This window comes from Anguilla anguilla, chromosome 12, assembly GCF_013347855.1.
Source record: "Anguilla anguilla isolate fAngAng1 chromosome 12, fAngAng1.pri, whole genome shotgun sequence".
NCBI classification, from domain to species: Eukaryota; Metazoa; Chordata; class Actinopteri; order Anguilliformes; family Anguillidae; genus Anguilla; species Anguilla anguilla.
Genome location: NC_049212.1, coordinates 11,000,949 through 11,026,371, shown reverse-complemented (window position 1 = coordinate 11,026,371; position 25,423 = coordinate 11,000,949). Strand labels below are relative to the sequence as shown.

Genomic DNA, 25,423 nt, shown 5'->3' with positions numbered 1-25,423 from the left:
ATGCATCGGTTCCAAAACTTTCTGAGCCGAGTCAGCGAATAAACAAATACATTTTCTGACCCACCATGTATTAAACTGCAGCTGTAACATATGTTCAAATATGTCCTGAAATTATCTGCAATAGATCAATTTTAATATTTTAAAACTGCATGCACACGCTAACTAAGCACAGAGTGTGTAACAAGTGTAGTGTTCAGATTGACTGGTGTGAATGTCAGCACAAAGCATACTGTATAGTGTTCTTTTTACAAGTGCAATCTTACCTCCTATCTCAACCCTTCATACAACTCTCCAGTAGGCCCCTACCCTTAGATGAGCCATCGCACAACCCAAACCTGTACTAGCTTTGATTGTACTTCTCATACCTGCTCAAATCTTTTATCTTGGCATGAGGACGTCTGGCCCAACATGGTAATCTTCATCCTCAACTTCCTGGCTGTTTTACTGCTCGCATCCAGAGGTGAGTGTGCAACTGAGACAGGAGCCTTACTGTATTTTACATGGAAATGCACCCATATGTACATTTAACCACCGTGTGTATCATACTGTTTCTGTGTACTAGACCTGGGTCAAACACTATATGTGAAAAACTGTCAAATCCTGAAAATTTAAAAAGAAACCCCAATTTTCACATGGGTAGTTTGGCCTTAATGGATTCCAGCTGCACACGCATTGGTTCTCTTGCTGGGTCGGTCTCTAAAAGATCTGCAGTCACCTGTAACTTGCCCTGCAGTCTCCTATACCTTGCCCTGCAGTCACCTGTACCTTGCCCCGCAGTCGCCTGTAACTTGCCCTGCAGTCACCTGTAACTTACCCTGCAGTCACCTGTAACTTGCCCTGCAGTCTCCTGTACCTTGCCCTGCAGTCACCTGTAACTTGCCCTGTAGTCTCCTGTACCTTGCCTTGCAGTCGCCTGTAACTTGCCCTGCAGTCTCCTGTACCTTGCCCTGTAGTCTCCTGTACCTTGCCCTGCAGTCACCTGTACCTTGCCCTGCAGTCACCTGTAACTTGCCCTGGGTGCGAGTGTCTATCGCTCACCCTCTGGCTCCCCTCAGTCGCTGGTGGCCTTCTTCCAGAAGGATTCTGCCCATCCAATCGCTACTAGAGGTCACAGGTTTTTAAAAGATCTTGTACTTTTGTGTCATGCATTGTTTCCGAACTGCAATATTTACTACCCCCAGTGTGATATGTATTGATGGTATTGTGCAGTAATCTTTACTACTGCATATGTTATATTTCCTGGGTTGTGCAATAATTCTCGCTATACACATGTAAGGAAATTGTCTGCTAGCTTAACTTTAATTATCTCCAGTGTTATATTTATTTATTGGATAGCGCAATAACTGTATTCTTTAATGTAATATTGACTAACTGGGATTGTGGAATAACCTTAATGTATTGCCTATTTGTGGGATTGTGCAACAATTTTCACCACTTCAAGTGTTATGCATATTTATTGGGTCATACAATAATTGGTGTTATACTCAATTATGGAATGGTGTAATAGCTCACCTTTAACTTCATTAGGAAAGTTTTTTTTGTTGTTGAAAAATCTTGAGGATTTCACCCAGGTCTGGTGTATACTGTAATTCTTTAGTGAAATCTAAGGGAAATTTCCATTGTATGTGGACAAAGAAGTTAACCCGACTTATTCTATTGCTATGTCAACATAACTGCTTCAGCTAAAAAATCCCCCCAGCTCAGTCACTCTTTAAATAATAGATCTTTAATATGCCTACATTTCCCAGACTTGATCACTGTTCCCGTGGTCAGTTTTTCTGATAAATGAAATATGCTCTTTCTAATGAAATGCTCAAGATGGACAATTTTTCTCTCCAAGCTATAAAAATGTTTGGGCACATGAATAAAATGTAGTCTTCAAATAATAGTGTGGGTAATATTACATATTATTTTCTCCGCACAGAGAAGGTAACAGTATCTTTCCCCTGGGCCAAGCTCCCATCTACTCCTCCCTCGACCGTAAAATGGAACCCATTGATATTCCTCCCGCCACATTGGTGTGATTATGAAAATTAATTAGAGAGTTGGAATTAAAGAGAGAGGCGCAGAGGAAGGGTGGGGGGAGATTAAAACGTAACACATGCTGGTCCGCCTATTTATCACCTCCCCAGTTACTGATGCTCCAGTGTTACGCTTCCATCTTTTCTTAATCACAGCCTCTCTCCTTTGAAAGTAATTAAGGGCATAATGTGCAGCCTCGGCCTAGGCAGGGTTTTTAATTTATTAATTTTTTTTTTTTATCATCACAGCAGCAGTAGACAGTGCTTATTGCAGCAGCTCCCAAATTTGAACAGCTGCGTTTGTCTTCGCAATAAACCTTGATGTCCCTTTGAATTACGTTCTGTCCCCCGGGCCCCTCTGCTGCACAAATCTAGATGGCACTTGTACAACCTGTGTTTGTGTACTCTTCTAATCGCCTTGGTGTTTATGTAAATGGTGTAAATCTGCGGTGGGCGTTGAACTACAGCCCTGGCGCTGTTGACAACTAGAGATGGGTATAGTGCACTGAGATAAAGGTCAAGGTCCCCGGCCATGGGATTGGGGTTGCCAGATGCCCGTTCATTGGCCGGAATATCCAGTTTTCACATTTGGATGGCAGGTATGGGTAGCATTGCTTTGGAATAGAGCTTGTTTAAGCCATGTGTTAGCTAACATAGCCAATATTGTTTGTTGTAACTTGGCCTTGACCAGGCCAAGATTTAGCCAGTTTTAATTAATGACTTTGAGACAGTGCTTTGTATGCATCAGTAACTTGACATTTGTTGAGATTATTTTTACATGGTCTGGTTTGTGGACAGTATAATGGTATAACAGTTTGAGTAATTGATTGAATAATTATACTGTTAGTTTATAATCACCTCGCATCTGAACCACCCCAGCTCTGTGATCTGTGAGCAACCACCCTGCACGCCCCCCTCCCTCTGAGGTCCACAAAAGGCCCCCCCCCCTCCTTCACCCCCCCCTGCCGGTCCACCACCTCATTCACAGTTAACCTTATTTGCATTTAAATATGACTGTGATTGGATCCCACGGCTGCGGGTCTTTCTTTAGCTCAGCGCGCTATATCTCTGGTGCTGTATCTCTTGTTGCTGGCAGGGCAATCCAGTTCAATGCCCATTGCAGAATTACACCAGTACCAAGCCGCAGGGAATGACATCACCGCCTGTCCTGGATATTCACATGCTCACTGACACCTCTACACTCTAGAACATTACAGTGAGGTCACTAGATATCCACATGCTCACTGACACCTCTACACTCTAGAACATTACAGTGAGGTCACTAGATATCCACATGCTCACTGACACCTCTACACTCTAGAACATTACAGTGAGGTCACTAGATATTCACATGCTCACTGACACCTCTACACTCTAGAACATTACAGTGAGGTCACTACATATTCACATGCTCACTGACACCTCTGCACTCTAGAACATTACAGTGAGGTCACTAGATATCCACATGCTCACTGACACCTCTGCACTCCAGAATATTACAGTGAGGTCACTAGACATCCACATGCTCACTGACACTCAGCACTCTAGAACATTACAGTGAAGTTGCTGTTGTGAAGAGGCCTTGGTTTCTGGCCCCAGTCCAGCAAACAAAGTTTCCCAGAATTCCCTGGTTGGAAAACGGCAACGCTTTCTAGCCTCAGCCACATGCGGTGCTCCAAGAGGTCACTGTCTGTTTTTTACTGTGAGATAAATGCAAATTATTTGGCCAAAGATCATCAAAACATCAGAACCTGTCATATTACTTTGTATGTGTGTGTGTGTGTTTGTTTGTGTGTGTGTGTGTGTGTGTGTATGTGTATGTGTGTGTGCACGTGTACATTGTGTGACTGTGTATATGTGTTTGGGGAGTGTGTGTGTTTTTGTGTGTGTGTACATGCATGCTTGTGTGCGTATGTGTGTTTGTGTGTCGATGATTGGCAGTTGTTGGCAGTCCTTAAGGCCCTTGTTCTCTCTGGTGTCCAGCAGGGTTGGGCCAGGTCCAGCTCAGTCCTCCAAGCTTGGCCGTACTGCACGGCGCCCAAGCGAGGTTCAACTGCAGCACGGCCGCGCCCTGGGTGGTCATGAGCTGGTTCCTCAACGACAGGGTGGTGATAACCGTTTCGGCAAAACACGGCACCCTCTCCAACAGCGTCAGCTTTACCGTCACAAACCGCACGACCGCCCGCTCCACGGCGTGGGAGCTCGTGATCTGGAACGTGACGCGCAACCACACCGGTGACGTCACCTGTGACTTCCAGAACGTTGGGAGACGAACAGCAACTCTGTCTGTTCAAGGTTTGTGCACATTTCCTTTTTGCAGTCCTTCAATGTGTTTTTTGGATATATTTATGACTTAACGTGCAACATCATATAGTTACACCTGCCAGAGCAAAACAAATATTTCATAATTTGCAGGTGATGACCCTAACAAAACACAACAATGTCTAAAAATATGCTGTATATTTCACCCATTTTACCAAAATATGATAATAAAAAATGTCACACAATATATCCATTACATTTAGAGCTACAATATGGTACTGTATAAATTTATAAATGGTGAAGCTTATCATCCACCAATAATCCTGCCATGAAAATAGAAGTTGCACATTGCACGTTTAGACCCATATTGCCAACAATAAGCACTTCAAGACTTTGATGTTACTGGGGACTTTTTCCTCAACACATACAGTGCAGTGTGTAAGTATTTTGATAGTGACACAGTTTATGTGGTTTTGTTTGTACTCCTGCACACGGGATTTGAAATGAAACCATGAATGTGAATTTAAATGCAGATGGCTTCAGATCTAATCCAGACCGTGCTAGTGCTGACTGTAGCCACTGGCTATATAGGGTGATGTGCAATTGGCGATTGCATCACCGAGGACATCGGAGGAGTATGTCAGTTAAGCCTCCACGTTTCATTGACGTCCAGTGACTCTCGCTTGTTGATGGGGTGCCAGTGGACTGCATGCTAAAACTACATATGAAAGGTCTCCCTCCGACTCCACCCTGTGAGAGCGTTGCCATTGTCTGTGGTGTTATAAAAGAAGCAGCCAGTGACACCACGTGTTTCAGAGAACCGCTGATGTCTACAGTGGTGTTTGGTAGTAGTGTCTGCACATGTACATGGCTGTGGTTGCACATAATTGAATACTGCAAATTAGGGTGGGAATTAGACATGTGCAGCCCCAAGCTGGGCACCAAGTTTAAGTTCCGTCAAGACCGGGAGGTTAGGCGTTCAAATCTCAAGCTTGGTTTAGATTCATCCTTGAGCAATGTAAGTTACATAAACAGCCCCAGTATACGTCAACGAATAAAATGAATGTTGAAGCATGTAATTTGTCATTAAAATGAAAGGTCGAACAGAAGGCTGAAGTTGTGGGACCCCAGCTGGGGCTGTTTCTTTTAGTGCGCTGATACGCCCTGTGGTGTTTATCGAATCCTGGGTCTGACGGTGCAGATTATATCAGAGTCTCTCGGGTGCTGCGCATAATTAACTCATTTTTGCCAATTGGGTGCTTGCAGTCTGCCTGCACAGGCACTGCGGTAATTTGGCATGACTCAGGGGGTTGACTGTAGGCAGGAGAGGGGGCTGACTGTAGAGAGGAGAGGGGGATGACTGCAGAGAGTAGAGGGGGATGACTGTAGAGAGGAGAGGGGGATGACTGCAGAGAGTAGAGGGGGATGACTGTAGAGAGGAGAAGGGACTGACTGTAGAGAGGAGAGGGGGCTGACTGTAGAGAGGAGAGGGGGATGACTGTAGAGAGGAGAGGAGGCTGACTGTAGAGAGGAGAGGGGGATGACTGTAGAGAGGAGAGGGGGATGACTGCAGAGCGGAGAGGGGGATGACTTTAGAGAGGAGAGTGGGATGACTGTAGAGAGGAGAGGGGGATGACTGTAGAGAGGAGAGATAGCAGGACTGCCCCCCTCTCATTGTGCATGTGTGAAGTCCAATCGATCAGGTGGCTGCAGCCTACCTTATACGGCATGTGAAATATACGCCCAGCTCTGGGGGGACCACAGAGGGAAAAGAATCAATGCGCTTGCCTGCACTCTCCTGAACTGGATGCTGCAGTGATGAGGTGAGATTGTGAATGAGGAAGCGGGACTCTACTATCCAAATAAGGAAAGAAATGGGCATCAGGGTAGAATTTACAAAAACACACAAAACACCAAATGAGTTCATGTGTCTGAAGGGTAGTTGAGTAAGGCTGAACACGCATAGGTTTGTGATGTCCATGACGCCTTTGATCTGAACATTAAAATGCCGGCTTTCTTTAGTTCTTTCCTCCTTTATTTTATTATGCATCGCCCGGAGTAGCCTTATCTGAGAAATCCACGTGGAGATTTTGTGGATTCTGAGGTTCTGTGGCTCTGGGGAAAGATTGGGCAAAAGCTTACTAAGCAGAGGGAGATACCCATCTGAGCTTTCAGCAATATTTACTGTCCTACTGTTGCAAACGGTCTCTTTTTAAACAAATGAATCCTCTCAAATAGTTTTTGATGGACTAGAATCCAGTCCAGTTTTTAAAATATTTAAGCACATCAAATTACACTCGGAACATAATATTTTAAAATCAGTTTTCAACTTGTGGTTTTTCTCTTTTCCTTCAAATCTGGAATTCCCATTCATAACTGTAGACCTGCCTCACCGCTGCTGTGTCCTCCATGGCCTTAGAAGAGCACACACAGGCATGTGCTCTCCTGTGAAGAGTGTCCTGTCAGCCACCAGTCTCTTGCTCTCTGCAGTCACCAGCTAAGATGTGTAATTGGAGGACAATTCATGCGCAGCTGGAGCAGACAGACCAGCTAATCATCCAGAAGAGGACAGACTACAGGCAGCCAATGATCCAGAAGAGGACAGACTACAGGCAGCCAATGATCCAGAAGAGGACAGACTACAGGCAGCCAATGATCCAGAAGAGGACAGACCACAGGCAGCCAATCATCCAGAAGAGGTCATTTCTCCAGGGCCAATTATGTGGACCCCCCATGGAGCTGCTCACAGTCAGTAAGCAAAGCAAAAAACTGGCCACCACTAATTGGCCCAAATGAAAAAGGTTCAGTCAAAATATGTGGTAAAGTGGTGAGCCTTCAGCTTTAACAAGGATCTTAAAAAATAAACCCAATCATCCTTAACCATCTCTACTCTCATCTCCTAAAACTCAATTTAAAAACCTTCAGCTGTAACAAGAACCAACCTTAAGAAGAAACCAAATCATCCTGAACCATCTCTACTCTCATCTCCTAAAACTCAATACAAATAAATGTTTTGTCAACATTCTTTTAAAGTGACTTAATATTTCATAATAAATATATTCAAATGCATCTGTCCACTCGGACTGTACAGGCCTGTGTGGATTAGTTACGGTGTGATACTACCGAAAGAAGGAAAAAAGAAATTGAGAGAGATGAACAGAGGGGTCGTGGAAGAGGGGGAGACAGACTGAGGGAGAGAAGGGGAGAGGGGAGAAGAGAAAGAGGTCTTTTGCATCATTATACCTTTGTTTTGAATTTTTTGTGTCAGGATTTCTTAAATTTTTTTTCCTGCATTTGTTTTTATGACCTAAGCACCTGAATTATACTACTCAGGACTATGTGAAGAGCGCAAACTACTCTTAGAACTTTGCGATTCTACTGAAAGACATAATAAATGCGCTTATGACCATACGGCGTATGACCACACGCGAAGTCTTTCGACCTCCCGCCCCCCCGCCAAAAGTAGTTTTGCTTTATGCTTACTGGGCTAATTCCCCTCTGGCCTCTTCAAAAAATGACAGCTCAGCTGAAACCATGCGGAAGAGGGAGCGAAGCCATTGACCCATTGGCTTTAATGTATTTTACGGAGAGGGGGCCTTTTTATCGACGGTGCTACAAATTCCCCCTGACACGCATGCAGCGCCATTAGCAGAAGCGTGCGGCGGATAAAGCGCTCGGCCGTAGATGCAGAGGACCTCTCCGGGCTGACAGCCCCCCCCTTTAATTAACCGCGAAGCCCTGGCGCGTGCCGCTGACCGTCAGCATCTCTGACCATGATCTGTGGCACCTGGGTTCAAATTTATGGGGGCGGGGGGGAGGGGAGGGGAGGCGATGGCCACAAATTGCCGCGAAATGCCAACAGTCCAGTCTCACGCTTCCGTTTAATTATCAGATGTCGATCCGCAGAGACGGTGCCGTGCATGCAAATGTGTGCAAATGCATGCGCACCCATTGGTCTACGCTGCACGCACGATTACAAACCCCTCAGCATACTCCCACTGCAAGCGTGCGCCACTGAAAGACTTGCTTATATCAGTCTTGTGCCTTTTTCACCGCGACCTTAGTTTTCTGTGAAAGGGACGTCGACGAGAAGCCTGTCCACGCGTTTGAACCGTCAGCGATGGTGTTTGGCTACACCATCCCAGACGCTATGGTCCTACAGAGAGGAAAAGTTGCCTCCTGTACTGTACGTCCCTCTGGAAAAGAACAGCTGCTGAATAAATGCAAGGCAATGGATGAATTGCATTTAAAAAAGCGTTTCCCGCCACAACTACATTTGTTGGGGTATGGCGAGTTGGCAATAGAGAAGGTGCCAAAAAGCAGAGCTAGCACTGGTTTTGTTCTGCTGAGAGAACCCGCCCACCTATGGGTATTGGTTGCACAGCTTTGATGGATAGCAAGGCAAAAGACCGATGGTTCTAGCTGTGATCCTCTCTAACATGCCACCACAGAGCCTCCACAGAAAACCATTGTTTATGATGTGCTGCCCCACGTGCAAAAATTTAATCTTTTAGGGCCCCTTAAATTGTGTCTGCAGAGCACCAATTTTCCTGCCAAAGGTCCCAGTGAAAAAAAATAAAAATGACAGCAGTTATTAAGGTGAGATTCACTCCCTCAGAAAAGCCCTCTTGCAGCAGATCTAGACAATGCTGCAAAGATACAAAAAAGCCATCATTATTCTTATAACATAAATGGCAGTTAAACCTTATTATTGGGGATAATTGAGACTGGAGGATTGGGAGAACCATTGCTGGGGAGAAAGGGGTCACATCTTTCAAAATTAGACTGTCAGCTGTTCGCATATTTTTAGGTCAATTAATTCTTTGGCATAGTTCATCTACTGAACAGTCTTAGGTACTCAAGCAGCATTTTCAAGCTAATGAACTTAGTCCGTTTATGTAAAAATTATACAAGCATTACTCTGCAAGTCAACACCAATTGCATATTGGAAAATCCCACGCTGTTTTTAAAAACTGAATTCAAATGGTCATGCTGGCATGTGGTATCTGATATTTAGCTTTGGTTATTGCCTTTGAGAGACAGGCAATATAATTTGATCTGGCAAACTTGCTCATAGACAGCATTGTAATTGCGTAGCTTGCTCTGTTTGACCGTAGGAATGCTCTCTCTCTCTCTCTAGCCCTGTTTTGCCCTACTCAAACATCAAAGGAAACATCTTTGGGGCAATTAGAGTCACATTGAGGGTCTTGCCAGTGTGTATAAACCAGAGATACCCTGCAGTTTTCTCTCCCAAGAAAGTTTTATAACTGTATTACCTTCTGGAGGAAACACAGAACACCCAAACAATTGGGGAGCAGAGGCCCAGCATGGCTACAGAATGCCACAAAGATCAAGCTCTTTTTGATTTTAAGTTTGAATGCAATCTGTGACATTTATTGGAAATCATTGATTGAAAATCTTGATGTCTATATAGATAATGATTGTTGAAGCCTTACAGTTGAAATCTACATTCTTAGAAGCAGTTCCAATTTCAAGCAGAAATCAACACGATGCAATGTGGTTTTGTTGTATGGAAAATATTTTACCTTAAGGTGGAGATTATCAAGGAATTATTTGACTACAAATATCACCTCCATTGTTAGGAGCAGAAGTAAGGTACTCAATAGCAGAGCTGGATTAACGCCTACCATATTCATGTTTGGCCCGTGTTATAAAGAGACTAAAACCATGAATCTTTTAACAATGATATCATACTGTAAAGCACTACCTTGCCAACGAAATGGTGAAAAACCCAACGTCATACGTGGCCTAACCACCTTTATTTCCCTGCAGTGGCCGGGACCGTGGTCATCGATGGCGGAAACGTCACCGGGCGGAAGGGCGGGCGCGTGCGCTTTCGGTGCCAGGCCTCCGGCTGGTACCCCGCGCCGACGGTAACCTGGGCGTTAGCGGTGAACCAGGAAGTGAACAACTACACCACCAGCCATGCCGCCGCGCCCGACGGCCTGTTCCTGTCCACCAGCACCCTGGACGTCCTCGCCGTGGTGGACACGTGGGTGCAGTGCCAGGCCTCCGTGCCCGCCCTCCCCGCGCCCAAAACCCACCGCGTCTTCCTCACCGTCGGTGAGAGCGAGCCCGCCTCCGCTCCTCTTGCCAATCCACACGCCCCAGCGCACCCACTTCAGGAGGGTAGATTATGCAGGAAATCATTTCTGATACACATTTGTGCTGCCCACATGTCCTTAGAGAGCCAAGGCAGGTTCAGAAATGTAAAATTCCTCCCCAGTATTTTTGTTCCAATCACCTAGACTAATTAGTGCAATTCCTCAACCGGGAGGTTGTTAGTGAAATTGCTGTGTAAAATGTTGTGCGAGTCGCTCTGGATAAGAGCGTCGGCTAAAATGCCTGCACTGCAATGAAATCAGCGGCCTGAGTGCATGGGTGGAAGAAACGCACGGCAGGACTTCTGCTTTCTGACCCCCGGACTCTCCTCCTCTGCCCACAAGTGCGTGACGGCTGAAATGATTTAACAACCCCAGTTTGTTCGCTCGCAGGTCCTGGGGGAGACGACCAGACGGTGCTGATAGCGGTTGTGGTGTCCGTGCTGACCATCCCGCTGCTCGTGCTACTCATCATCGCCCTCATCTGCTGCTGCGTAAATGAAAGAAGTAAGCAGTTTTTTTTAAAAAAAACTTTAAAACACAAGGCCCTCTGCTATAGTTTACATGGGTAGGAAGAGAAGAATAAAGGTTTAACGGAGAATGTTTTGAGCTGTGGCGCGCAGCACGGAAAGCATCGAGGGCGAACATTAGCATATGTGGAACTTTAATCCCGTCAGCAGAAAAAAAAAAACATTTTCAAAAAGTGCTGGCGTTCGGTTTACAACGCCTCCCGCCAGTCTGGAAAGAGCAACGCGCTGTTGAGAGACAGTGGAATGATCAGTGTTAATTCAACTCTAACAGAGTCCATATGAGTCCAATACGGGCCGTGTACTCTGTAAGAGTTGATTCAACACTGGACATTTTACTGCGCAGGTCAGGGGACAGCTTCCTTCAGCTTCACTGGCAGAGTAAGCAGTGAATGACTGGACAGGCAGCAAACCACATGAATGATATTAATTATGATTAGGACAGTAATATACAGTGCCGAGGTTGGGTATTTTTTGATTACAGTTGCACAAACACCAAAAAAAAAACTAAACATGAATTTTTAAAAAAAGAGGAAATACTGCCATAAACATTAAACTATGTACCGTAGCACCTGGGACTGTGATTAGTTCCCTAAATAAATTTAGATGTGTTATCTAAATGTTTTGAAATGGGTAACGCATTCTCACGGCGAAAGTGAAAAACTCCATAATTAAAAAAGAGAAAAACCGGTGACTCCATCTTTCTTTGGCCTGGACTGAATGAATATTTAACCTCAGATAAGGTTGGCAGCTAAATTAAAATGTCAATTTTTGATTTTCAGTTTGGTAGATAGAGGGGAGGCTAGTTAAGCTAAGAACGACAGCGGTTCTGTCAGTAGAGGCAGAAAGGAAAGACCTTGTGAGGACCGAGGCGAACAGAAGACTGTCGGCTTGCCGCTCAACCGGCTGGAGCTTTACGGACCCCTTTCTCTGTCTGCAAGCCACCGACTCAGAGAGCACATGCCTGGCCGCCCTCCTAGCAGAGATGTTCTCTCTCTCGTTCTGAAGAGGGCTCTTGAAATGATTTTCCTGAGCCACAAAGCGGCCTGCTGGTGTGTGATAACAGAAGTACCCCTGAGTCATGTTTTTGGGTTCCCTAATCCCTGTGACTGGTGGAAATGGGGGGAGGGGGGGGGATTTTGAGTATTATTGTAATGCAGTTATTGTATTAATATGTACCCTAAGCAAAAAATAAGATAGGTGCTGATTGCTGTGATTTTTGATACCCTGACACGTAGGGGACAGGGTGTGTTTGAAACACAACAAACATAACATCCTGTCTCAGCGAGAGGATGTTTGCTGTCCTCCCACGGCTTTGCACCATCTGTACGATCGCTGTGTAAGGGTTTTCACCCCCCCCCTTCCCCTTCCCCCCCCCCCCCCCCCCCCCCCCCCCCCCCCCCCCCCCCCGCCCCAAAGAAAAATCGTGCAGTAAGGAAAGCAATGATGCTGCGCGATAAGATTCATTAACGCTCAGCACTGTCTCCCGTTCTGAGATTTAAAAGCCTCCTCCGGCTACAGTTACACTTCCCCGAACAAACAATCACCAATATGTGTGCTGTCGCTGCAGACAGTTTCAGAGATCCCACGGGCAAACGAACGGGGAGAGGCGGAGAGAACAGCTCTAAAGCTCCTGGGGTAGAGCGTGCTGCTCATTCTGTCTGTCCCACTGCTCATTAGAACGGGAACCTGTTTAGAATATTTTAAAAATTCACACAGAAAGAGAGTGGTCTCTGACTCTAAACTCCTGTTTATTAAATAGTTTTTGATTTGATTTTGATGTTATGATGTCACAGTATCATAATTCTATTGCCCTGGTAACACAAGAAACAGAATGCCACTGTCATAAAAGATTCTATCAACAGCACACATATTCAGGGTTTCTTCTAGGCAAACGTTCTGGACATAGGACATTCACTATACTCTTGTGCTTAGCTGTGGTTTGAGCAATCTCTGCTACTGTAGAGAAGAATCACATAGCCCGGCATTTCTGCAGAAAACTTCACCGTTTTGCCATTTTGGAATTTTGCTTGTGTGTACCATGAGCTTAAACTCATTTTTAATAGTGTGCAAGAATGTTAATGAAGCTATTTGTTCCTTCTTTAATTGTGAAGGCTTTTCTTTGACATTTGTATGCAGACGATTAAGAGGTAAAACTCAAATCATTAAGTTTATTGTATGAAACCCAATATTGTTCTGGTTGTGCTGTGATTGACACGCAGTGTTTGATTGATTCATTGTTACGTCACAGCCTAGAATACCAGGGTGAACCCCATTGTGATGTCATCAATGTGAGACCTGCCCTCATTTCATTCAGCCTTCATATGGATTTTCAGTGTGTGCTCTCTACTTGAGTACTCTTGCATGTTTTTTTAAAACGGAGTGAAGTACTACATAGCATATGTTTGCAATACAGCAAAATGCTTGGACTGTAGCAGTTGGTATTTTACTTTGACAGACAGAGGCGGAGCCACTAGTGTGCACAGTCTGCTCGGAATGTGTAATATGGAACTATTTCCTCTATAATGTTTATTTTCTTGGATCACAGCTGCTGTGGTTCGGTGCTCTCTGCTTTGGTCTTCTACGGTTGCAGAACAGATTTCTTACAGGCAGACGCTGGTGAGGCTGTAGGTTTCCGTAGCTGATGAAGTGTTAACCTGTTTGATTTGGGGTTAATTACTGTAACGCATGGGATATTCCTGGCCATGTGACTTGTGGCTTTACGGTGGCTTTAAGTTTTTATTCTGTCTTTTTTAGTGATGTCTAATTGTACTTGTAAACTCATTCCTTCTTAAATATCAGTTTAGGAGGGTGTGAACTACTTCATTCGTCCTCGAAGGCACCTGCGACTACATAATCATGGCATGCATTTTTGTTCTAATCTAATGAACATGTTGCTCATATCTGTAAAAATCCGATTGAAAATAGAGCACAGTCACTTCTATCAATGTCCGGGTGAATTGCAACCCTAAATGCTGTTAGCCAGGTTTCCCTGGTTTGTGGAACTCCTTCATTCTTGCCAGCTGTTACTGTCTACAGAATTCTACTATTGACCATCTCCGCAGTGGATTACAATTGTGACTTTAAAAAAAAAATCAAGATGCGTGTACCCTGGCAGATGACGTGATGCAGGCAGAGTCAAAGGACAACTTCCAAAAATGTGCAGTCATTGGCAATCAGTGCTGTGTTGTCTTTTTGAGCAAGTGCTGAAAATGTGTAAAATGCCTTGCATAAGTCTGGGACAGTTAGGATATGGCATTAAAATTGCAACCCACGCTTAAGAATGAATGTTCCACTGACGAAAAAAGAAATAATGCATTGAAAGGAACTTTATTAAATAAAAGAGCACATTCACAGACATTTACCATATTGTATAATTTAGCAATTTGTATTATTATTATTAGCAGTAGTTGTAGCAGTAGTAATCTTTATGTAATCTTTTTTTGCTTTGAGAATTTGACCATCCAATTTGAAGTGTTTATAAGTGTTTAAGAGTTTTTAATTTATGCTACTACTAACCCTACTAACACTACTACCACTACTGCTACTACTACTGCGACTGCTGCTACTACTACAGTAGTATTAGTTGTATTAGTAGCAGTAGGAGTAGTAGCAGCAGCTGTAGTAATAGTAGTAGCAGTAGTAGGAGTAGCAGTAGTAGCAGCAGTAGTAGCAGTAGCAGTAGTAGCAGTAGCTGAAGTAATAGTAGTAGCAGTAGTAGCAGCAGTAGTAGGAGTAGCAGTAGTAGCAGCAGTGGTAGTAGTAGCAGTAGTAGGAGTAGCAGCAGTAGTAGGAGTAGCAGTGGTAGCAGCAGTAGTAGGAGTAGCAGCAGTAGTAGGAGTAGCAGTGGTAGCAGCAGTAGTAGTAGTAGCAGTAGTAGGAGTAGCAGTAGTAGCAGCAGTGGCAGTAGTAGTAGCAGTAGTGGTAGTAGTGTTAGTAGGGTTAGTAGTAGCATAAATTAAAAACTCTTAAACACTTATAAACACTTCAAATTGGATGGTCAAATTCTCAAAGCAAAAAAAGATTACATAAACAGTATAGTTGTGTGGAAACATGGTAATGGCTGTTTTGCTTCTCTATGGCAGAGCTCTTGGGGGGTGGGGGAGGAGCCCTGTCACTGTGGCGTCACCACATTGTGCTTGAGCCAGCCGAACCAGCTCTTGAGGCAGCCGCGTGTTTTGGCGGGGCCATCTGGAGTCAGAGGTGCCACTCTATTATTTTTCCTCCAGAAGCTCAGCTTCCTCTTCCTCTTTGGGCTGTGGTCTGCTGGAGCCGGTAGGGGGTTACATATAGGATCATTACTGCTTTTCTGTAAAATGTGCGTTTCCTATAAACCAGTCCCTATATTTCCTCTCATTCTAAAAAAGTAAGCATCTGCATACTTCTACAGTTACAATTGGGCTAAAGAAAAATGTGTGTACCTTATTTGACAATTATGTGTAACATTGGAGAGGCTGAGGGGGAGGGACACTTACCTTGGTCACTGTCCTTCTTGCTCTCTGTCTTCTTCATTGTCTTCATCTACATTTTGAGCACAAACACGCACGTGAACACATTTGAACCACAGGTGTTCCAGTCATGACTCTTTCCAGTCTTGATTGTGAATTGTACAGTCTTCTGGTCAGATCCATGGTATATCTTTCCCTGTTTCATTGTATATTCAACTGAGTTGTGTTCAGCCTTCTCATCCCTGATCTCTTAGTATAAGTTATTATAGCCAGCTGTGTTCTCACCTCTGGGATGAAGTCTCCAAATGGCTGGACAGGGTTTCCCATGGTGCCCTTCTCCCCCTGATCCAGCTCTGCAGTCTTAGCCTCTTCCCGCTCAGCCTCCTCCTGCTGTCTCCTTTCCCTGTCATTTCAAATATTAAATCATTTTGAATCACACAACACAAGTAATTTCATAGTGGGTCCATGGATCGGCCCATCTATGCACACGTATATGTCTACGTAGCCTTGTCGGAGGGGGTACAGCTCTTACCTCTCCTCTCGAACCTTGCGCACCCTCTCTGCCCGCTCTCTCCTGAACTTCTCCTCCTGTACCCTCTGCTTGGCCGTGTCCTTCTGCACGCGCCCATTGATGTTGTCATAGGCTGTGCCCACAGACTCCAGGAGCCACTCCAGTCCATCCTCAATGGCCTTCTTGCCAACGGTCATCACAGCAGAATACGGCACCTGAAATGTTGATTTTGCCTCGTGAAGCTTTGATGCTGTCTCCTCCAGCCACATGATGCACACATTGTGCCCAATACTACAGCGCTGTCAAACACTGCATCAGAACAGCACTGCAAGGTTGTCATCTCCTTTCCATCAGACTCCTAACAATACTCACTACTTTACAGCGGCATTTGTTCTGCTTCACAAGTGTCTCCAGGGACAGGTGATCTACAATATCTGCCTCCCGCAGGGCTTCTTCTCTGTCCTGTTTGTTTGCCAGGCTAACACAAAAGGGACATTTTGTATATTTTCAAAATGTCGCCCATAAACATAATCCATTAGAATAAATTATCCATAGCAATATTCTCATCCTAAATTGAGATGATCTTTTCATGATTAAATATGATTTAATTGATTTTTGGGCTATGACTGAACAGCCCTGGAATTTGTGTCTTCATGTTCTTCATTCTCTGGTTGACTCACTAATTGGCTCAGAGGCGCTTGCAATAATTATATTTTACACTTATTTCACACTATTTAACTTGTTTGCGCTCTCTGTACAGTACCACCCTTTCCCTCTTTAGGACAGGTGGTGTCATATTCGGCGCAGCTAATTGTACTCACAGGAGAAGCGGCTTCCCCTTGATGAGGGGGTGGCTCAGAACCTTGGCCAGCGTGTCCTCGGTTTCCTTCATGCGCTGGCCGTCGCTGGAGTCCACCACAAACATCAAGCCGTGACACTCGGCGAAGTAGTGCTTCCACATGTCACGCATGTGCTCCCCCCCGCCCAGGTCAAAGATGGACACGTCATACTGCCCCTGTTTCAGGCTCACGGGGCAAAATCCCACGGTAGGCCATACGTCTTCTGGGTTTTCTAAAGGAAGATCAAAATAGAACAACAAATCAATCCTATCTTAATGTTTCAAGCGGGGGGAAAAATCCATTCATTGTGAAGGTTTTTCTGTGTATCACAATAATTCTGCTCTGGTACAAAAAATAATTTAATTAAGTCATTTAAATTTCCAATCCAGCATAATATTTTCACTAAAACTTACATATTTTGAACAACACTTTAAATAAAGAACAGCATAGGCTACATCTATGTACTTGAATCCACTAGGACTGTGGCAATATTACAGTCTAGTTTAGAGTACAAATGAGGTTTAGAATATTACATGCCTTGAATATTTCAAAATACTTTGAGTCTGCTGAGAATCAAAGCAGTATTCAGTGTTTCACAGCATAAGCATTATATTAAAACTTGTGGTTGGGTCCCTAAACTAATAGATGTTTTATATTTTAAGCATGTTAATATAAACAAGCAAGTAATGTGGCATACTTAAATAAAACCTTACCTCCTTGAATGCTTCTGATTGTTGAAGTTTTCCCCGCATTATCAAGCCCCAAAATGGCCAAAGTGACTTTCCTAGAAGTTGAAAAGATAACAAGTTATAGTGCTATTTATGAATTGCAACTTATGTGGTGAGGTACCCAACAAAGTTTCTTTCATAGAAATACTCATTCTGGTGGTTAGTTTGGCCAAGTTCAATATGTTATCTTTATTTATTATGTATTGATTTCTTCATCAGGGACAATGCACAGCTTGTCCCATAGCTATAATAATAAATCATACATACAGGAGTATCCAATCTTGTCACACAATTAGCCACCACTCTTGTTGATATGCTATATTGCACACATTAGCTATCTTTCAGTTATTCCCCTTACTTTGGCCCTCCTTTATTTGATTGTTTTTACATGTCATCTGAGTAGATTCCTGTGAAATGATAGCTGGACTGGTAGTTATGACTTAACCATCTTGTTTCTGAAGCCTGCTTCTGGGACAATAATGATCTAATTGCAAAATAGTAAAAAAAAATTAATCTCACCTTTCAGGCCTTCTACGTTTCCTTAAAAATTTCCAACAGTTCTCCATCAGGATGAAAAAAAAAATCAATTACACAATTGAAATGACACAATTAAAAGCAGAAAATAGAATAGCTCAATACAGATGATCTCCAGCACAAACACTGGTGGATAATGGGACATCCCACACTTAAATAGTTTTTGATTTGATTTTGATGTTATGATGTCACAGTATCATAATTCTATTGCCCTGGTAACATAAGAAACAGAATGCCACTGTCATAAAAGATTCTATCAACAGCACACATATTCAGGGTTTCTTCTAGGCAAACGTTCTGGACATAGGACATTCACTATACTCTTGTGCTTAGCTGTGGTTTGAGCAATCTCTGCTACTGTAGAGAAGAATCACACAGCCCGGCATTTCTGCAGAAAGCTTCACCGTTTTGTCATTTTGGAATTTTGCTTGTGTGTACCATGAGCTTAAACTCATTTTTAAGAGTGTGCAAGAATGTTAATGAAGCTATTTGTTCCTTCTTTAATTGTGAAGGCTTTTCTTTGACGTTTGTATGCAGTCGATTAAGAGGTAAAACTCAAATCATTATGTTTATTGTATGAAACCCAATATTGTTCTGGTTGTGCTGTGATTGACACGCAGTGTTTGATTGATTCATTGTTACGTCACAGCCTAGAATACCAGGGTGAACCCCATTGTGATGTCATCAATGTGAGACCTGCCCTCATTTCATTCAGCCTTCATATGTATTTTCAGTGTGTGCTCTCTACTTGAGTACTCTTGCATGTTTTTTTTTAAAACGGAGTGAAGTACTACATAGCATATGTTTGCAATACAGCAAAATGCTTGGACTGTAGCAGTTGGTATTTTACTTTGACAGACAGAGGCGGAGCCACTAGTGTGCACAGTCTGCTCAGAATGTGTAATATGGAACTATTTCCTCTATAATGTTTATTTTCTTGGATCACAGCAGCTGTGGTTCGGTGCTCTCTGCTTTGGTCTTCTACGGTTGCAGAACAGATTTCTTACAGGCAGACGCTGGTGAGGCTGCAGGTTTCCGTGGCTGTTATCCTGTTTGATTTGGGGCTAATTACTGTAACACATGGGATATTCCTGGCCATGTGACTTGTGGCTTTACGGTGGCTTTAAGTTTTTATTCTGTCTTTTTTAGTGATGTCTAATTGTACTTGTAAACTCATTCCTTCTTAAATATCAGTTTAGGAGGGTGTGAACTACTTCATTCGTCCTCGAAGGCACCTGCGACTACATAATCATGGCATGCATTTTTGTTCTAATCTAATGAACATGTTGCTCATATCTGTAAAAATCCGATTGAAAATAGAGCACAGTCACTTCTATCAATGTCCGGGTGAATTGCAACCCTAAATGCTGTTAGCCAGGTTTCCCTGGTTTGTAGAACTCCTTCATTCTTGCCAGCTGTTACTGTCTACAGAATTCTACTATTGACCATCTCCGCAGTGGATTACAATTGTGACTTTTAAAAAAAAATCAAGATGCGTGTACCCTGGCAGATGACGTGATGCAGGCAGAGTCAAAGGACAACTTCCAAAAACGTGCAGTCATTGGCAATCAGTGCTGTGTTGTCTTTTTGAGCAAGTGCTGAAAATGTGTAAAATGCCTTGCATAAGTCTGGGACAGTTAGGATATGGCATTAAAATTGCAACCCACGCTTAAGAATGAATGTTCCACTGACGAAAAAAGAAATAATGCATTGAAAGGAACTTTATTAAATAAAAGAGCACATTCACAGACATTTACCATATTGTATAATTTAGCAATTTGTATTATTATTATTAGCAGTAGTTGTAGCAGTAGTAATCTTTATGTAATCTTTTTTTGCTTTGAGAATTTGACCATCCAATTTGAAGTGTTTATAAGTGTTTAAGAGTTTTTAATTTATGCTACTACTAACCCTACTAACACTACTACCACTACTGCTACTACTACTGCCACTGCTGCTACTACTACAGTAGTATTAGTTGTATTAGTAGCAGTAGGAGTAGTAGCAGCAGCTGTAGTAATAGTAGTAGCAGTAGTAGGAGTAGCAGTAGTAGCAGCAGTAGTAGCAGTAGCAGTAGTAGCAGTAGCTGAAGTAGTAGGAGTAGCAGTAGTAGCAGCAGTGGTAGTAGTAGCAGTAGTAGGAGTAGCAGCAGTAGTAGGAGTAGCAGTGGTAGCAGCAGTAGTAGTAGTAGCAGTAGTAGGAGTAGCAGCAGTAGTAGGAGTAGCAGTGGTAGCAGCAGTAGTAGTAGTAGCAGTAGTAGGAGTAGCAGTAGTAGCAGCAGTGGCAGTAGTAGTAGCAGTAGTGGTAGTAGTGTTAGTAGGGTTAGTAGTAGCATAAATTAAAAACTCTTAAACACTTATAAACACTTCAAATTGGATGGTCAAATTCTCAAAGCAAAAAAAGATTACATAAACAGTATAGTTGTGTGGAAACATGGTAATGGCTGTTTTGCTTCTCTATGGCAGAGCTCTTGGGGGGTGGGGGAGGAGCCCTGTCACTGTGGCGTCACCACATTGTGCTTGAGCCAGCCGAACCAGCTCTTGAGGCAGCCGCGTGTTTTGGCGGGGCCATCTGGAGTCAGAGGTGCCACTCTATTATTTTTCCTCCAGAAGCTCAGCTTCCTCTTCCTCTTTGGGCTGTGGTCTGCTGGAGCCGGTAGGGGGTTACATATAGGATCATTACTGCTTTTCTGTAAAATGTGCGTTTCCTATAAACCAGTCCCTATATTTCCTCTCATTCTAAAAAAGTAAGCATCTGCATACTTCTACAGTTACAATTGGGCTAAAGAAAAATGTGTGTACCTTATTTGACAATTATGTGTAACATTGGAGAGGCTGAGGGGGAGGGACACTTACCTTGGTCACTGTCCTTCTTGCTCTCTGTCTTCTTCATTGTCTTCATCTACATTTTGAGCACAAACACGCACGTGAACACATTTGAACCACAGGTGTTCCAGTCATGACTCTTTCCAGTCTTGATTGTGAATTGTACAGTCTTCTGGTCAGATCCATGGTATATCTTTCCCTGTTTCATTGTATATTCAACTGAGTTGTGTTCAGCCTTCTCATCCCTGATCTCTTAGTATAAGTTATTATAGCCAGCTGTGTTCTCACCTCTGGGATGAAGTCTCCAAATGGCTGGACAGGGTTTCCCATGGTGCCCTTCTCCCCCTGATCCAGCTCTGCAGTCTTAGCCTCTTCCCGCTCAGCCTCCTCCTGCTGTCTCCTTTCCCTGTCATTTCAAATATTAAATCATTTTGAATCACACAACACAAGTAATTTCATAGTGGGTCCATGGATCGGCCCATCTATGCACACGTATATGTCTACGTAGCCTTGTCGGAGGGGGTACAGCTCTTACCTCTCCTCTCGAACCTTGCGCACCCTCTCTGCCCGCTCTCTCCTGAACTTCTCCTCCTGTACCCTCTGCTTGGCCGTGTCCTTCTGCACGCGCCCATTGATGTTGTCATAGGCTGTGCCCACAGACTCCAGGAGCCACTCCAGTCCATCCTCAATGGCCTTCTTGCCAACGGTCATCACAGCAGAATACGGCACCTGAAATGTTGATTTTGCCTCGTGAAGCTTTGATGCTGTCTCCTCCAGCCACATGATGCACACATTGTGCCCAATACTACAGCGCTGTCAAACACTGCATCAGAACAGCACTGCAAGGTTGTCATCTCCTTTCCATCAGACTCCTAACAATACTCACTACTTTACAGCGGCATTTGTTCTGCTTCACAAGTGTCTCCAGGGACAGGTGATCTACAATATCTGCCTCCCGCAGGGCTTCTTCTCTGTCCTGTTTGTTTGCCAGGCTAACACAAAAGGGACATTTTGTATATTTTCAAAATGTCGCCCATAAACATAATCCATTAGAATAAATTATCCATAGCAATATTCTCATCCTAAATTGAGATGATCTTTTCATGATTAAATATGATTTAATTGATTTTTGGGCTATGACTGAACAGCCCTGGAATTTGTGTCTTCATGTTCTTCATTCTCTGGTTGACTCACTAATTGGCTCAGAGGCGCTTGCAATAATTATATTTTACACTTATTTCACACTATTTAACTTGTTTGCGCTCTCTGTACAGTACCACCCTTTCCCTCTTTAGGACAGGTGGTGTCATATTCGGCGCAGCTAATTGTACTCACAGGAGAAGCGGCTTCCCCTTGATGAGGGGGTGGCTCAGAACCTTGGCCAGCGTGTCCTCGGTTTCCTTCATGCGCTGGCCGTCGCTGGAGTCCACCACAAACATCAAGCCGTGACACTCGGCGAAGTAGTGCTTCCACATGTCACGCATGTGCTCCCCCCCGCCCAGGTCAAAGATGGACACGTCATACTGCCCCTGTTTCAGGCTCACGGGGCAAAATCCCACGGTAGGCCATACGTCTTCTGGGTTTTCTAAAGGAAGATCAAAATAGAACAACAAATCAATCCTATCTTAATGTTTCAAGCGGGGGGAAAAATCCATTCATTGTGAAGGTTTTTCTGTGTATCACAATAATTCTGCTCTGGTACAAAAAATAATTTAATTAAGTCATTTAAATTTCCAATCCAGCATAATATTTTCACTAAAACTTACATATTTTGAACAACACTTTAAATAAAGAACAGCATAGGCTACATCTATGTACTTGAATCCACTAGGACTGTGGCAATATTACAGTCTAGTTTAGAGTACAAATGAGGTTTAGAATATTACATGCCTTGAATATTTCAAAATACTTTGAGTCTGCTGAGAATCAAAGCAGTATTCAGTGTTTCACAGCATAAGCATTATATTAAAACTTGTGGTTGGGTCCCTAAACTAATAGATGTTTTATATTTTAAGCATGTTAATATAAACAAGCAAGTAATGTGGCATACTTAAATAAAACCTTACCTCCTTGAATGCTTCTGATTGTTGAAGTTTTCCCCGCATTATCAAGCCCCAAAATGGCCAAAGTGACTTTCCTAGAAGTTGAAAAGATAACAAGTTATAGTGCTATTTATGAATTGCAACTTATGTGGTGAGGTACCCAACAAAGTTTCTTTCATAGAAATACTCATTCTGGTGGTTAGTTTGGCCAAGTTCAATATGTTATCTTTATTTATTATGTATTGATTTCTTCATCAGGGACAATGCACAGCTTGTCCCATAGCTATAATAATAAATCATACATACAGGAGTATCCAATCTTGTCACACAATTAGCCACCACTCTTGTTGATATGCTATATTGCACACATTAGCTATCTTTCAGTTATTCCCCTTACTTTGGCCCTCCTTTATTTGATTGTTTTTACATGTCATCTGAGTAGATTCCTGTGAAATGATAGCTGGACTGGTAGTTATGACTTAACCATCTTGTTTCTGAAGCCTGCTTCTGGGACAATAATGATCTAATTGCAAAATAGTAAAAAAAAATTAATCTCACCTTTCAGGCCTTCTACGTTTCCTTAAAAATTTCCAACAGTTCTCCATCAGGATGAAAAAAAAAATCAATTACACAATTGAAATGACACAATTAAAAGCAGAAAATAGAATAGCTCAATACAGATGATCTCCAGCACAAACACTGGTGGATAATGGGACATCCCACACTTAAATAGTTTTTGATTTGATTTTGATGTTATGATGTCACAGTATCATAATTCTATTGCCCTGGTAACATAAGAAACAGAATGCCACTGTCATAAAAGATTCTATCAACAGCACACATATTCAGGGTTTCTTCTAGGCAAACGTTCTGGACATAGGACATTCACTATACTCTTGTGCTTAGCTGTGGTTTGAGCAATCTCTGCTACTGTAGAGAAGAATCACACAGCCCGGCATTTCTGCAGAAAGCTTCACCGTTTTGCCATTTTGGAATTTTGCTTGTGTGTACCATGAGCTTAAACTCATTTTTAAGAGTGTGCAAGAATGTTAATGAAGCTATTTGTTCCTTCTTTAATTGTGAAGGCTTTTCTTTGACGTTTGTATGCAGTCGATTAAGAGGTAAAACTCAAATCATTATGTTTATTGTATGAAACCCAATATTGTTCTGGTTGTGCTGTGATTGACACGCAGTGTTTGATTGATTCATTGTTACGTCACAGCCTAGAATACCAGGGTGAACCCCATTGTGATGTCATCAATGTGAGACCTGCCCTCATTTCATTCAGCCTTCATATGTATTTTCAGTGTGTGCTCTCTACTTGAGTACTCTTGCATGTTTTTTTTAAAACGGAGTGAAGTACTACATAGCATATGTTTGCAATACAGCAAAATGCTTGGACTGTAGCAGTTGGTATTTTACTTTGACAGACAGAGGCGGAGCCACTAGTGTGCACAGTCTGCTCAGAATGTGTAATATGGAACTATTTCCTCTATAATGTTTATTTTCTTGGATCACAGCAGCTGTGGTTTGGTGCTCTCTGCTTTGGTCTTCTACGGTTGCAGAACAGATTTCTTACAGGCAGACGCTGGTGAGGCTGCAGGTTTCCGTGGCTGTTATCCTGTTTGATTTGGGGCTAATTACTGTAACACATGGGATATTCCTGGCCATGTGACTTGTGGCTTTACGGTGGCTTTAAGTTTTTATTCTGTCTTTTTTAGTGATGTCTAATTGTACTTGTAAACTCATTCCTTCTTAAATATCAGTTTAGGAGGGTGTGAACTACTTCATTCGTCCTCGAAGGCACCTGCGACTACATAATCATGGCATGCATTTTTGTTCTAATCTAATGAACATGTTGCTCATATCTGTAAAAATCCGATTGAAAATAGAGCACAGTCACTTCTATCAATGTCCGGGTGAATTGCAACCCTAAATGCTGTTAGCCAGGTTTCCCTGGTTTGTAGAACTCCTTCATTCTTGCCAGCTGTTACTGTCTACAGAATTCTACTATTGACCATCTCCGCAGTGGATTACAATTGTGACTTTTAAAAAAAAATCAAGATGCGTGTACCCTGGCAGATGACGTGATGCAGGCAGAGTCAAAGGACAACTTCCAAAAACGTGCAGTCATTGGCAATCAGTGCTGTGTTGTCTTTTTGAGCAAGTGCTGAAAATGTGTAAAATGCCTTGCATAAGTCTGGGACAGTTAGGATATGGCATTAAAATTGCAACCCACGCTTAAGAATGAATGTTCCACTGACGAAAAAAGAAATAATGCATTGAAAGGAACTTTATTAAATAAAAGAGCACATTCACAGACATTTACCATATTGTATAATTTAGCAATTTGTATTATTATTATTAGCAGTAGTTGTAGCAGTAGTAATCTTTATGTAATCTTTTTTTGCTTTGAGAATTTGACCATCCAATTTGAAGTGTTTATAAGTGTTTAAGAGTTTTTAATTTATGCTACTACTAACCCTACTAACACTACTACCACTACTGCTACTACTACTGCCACTGCTGCTACTACTACAGTAGTATTAGTTGTATTAGTAGCA

The 25,423-nt window shown here is 42.9% G+C and overlaps 3 protein-coding genes across 3 annotated transcripts in view; 1 reads left to right on the top strand and 2 right to left on the bottom strand.

Annotated features, from left to right (window-relative positions):
• Nucleotides 1-408: 408 nt before the first annotated feature.
• The window catches only part of igsf5b (immunoglobulin superfamily, member 5b), a 54,939-nt gene continuing 29,924 nt past the window's right edge, over nucleotides 409-25,423 (top strand). Inside the window, exons 1-5 of the mRNA XM_035385659.1 lie at nucleotides 409-460; nucleotides 4,008-4,282; nucleotides 6,774-7,035; nucleotides 10,077-10,367; nucleotides 10,799-10,912. Of these exons, the coding sequence (XP_035241550.1) occupies nucleotides 409-460; nucleotides 4,008-4,282; nucleotides 6,774-7,035; nucleotides 10,077-10,367; nucleotides 10,799-10,912 (994 nt within the window). The remainder of the gene's footprint in view (nucleotides 461-4,007; nucleotides 4,283-6,773; nucleotides 7,036-10,076; nucleotides 10,368-10,798; nucleotides 10,913-25,423) is intronic.
• LOC118208946 (ADP-ribosylation factor-like protein 13B) lies at nucleotides 14,834-18,381 on the bottom strand. Its single transcript, XM_035383959.1, has 8 exons — nucleotides 17,978-18,381; nucleotides 17,444-17,514; nucleotides 16,713-16,962; nucleotides 16,264-16,369; nucleotides 15,913-16,106; nucleotides 15,666-15,783; nucleotides 15,408-15,453; nucleotides 14,834-15,198 (listed from the first exon to the last, which is right to left on the bottom strand). The coding sequence occupies exons 1-8, from the start codon at nucleotides 18,022-18,024 to the stop codon at nucleotides 15,047-15,049; spliced, it is 984 nt and encodes a 327-aa protein (XP_035239850.1). The 5' UTR covers nucleotides 18,025-18,381; the 3' UTR covers nucleotides 14,834-15,046.
• On the bottom strand, nucleotides 20,274-24,013 carry LOC118208945 (ADP-ribosylation factor-like protein 13B). The gene is made up of 8 exons (XM_035383958.1): nucleotides 23,418-24,013; nucleotides 22,884-22,954; nucleotides 22,153-22,402; nucleotides 21,704-21,809; nucleotides 21,353-21,546; nucleotides 21,106-21,223; nucleotides 20,848-20,893; nucleotides 20,274-20,638 (listed from the first exon to the last, which is right to left on the bottom strand). Exons 1-8 carry the CDS (start codon nucleotides 23,462-23,464, stop codon nucleotides 20,487-20,489), a joined length of 984 nt encoding a protein of 327 aa, XP_035239849.1. The 5' UTR covers nucleotides 23,465-24,013; the 3' UTR covers nucleotides 20,274-20,486.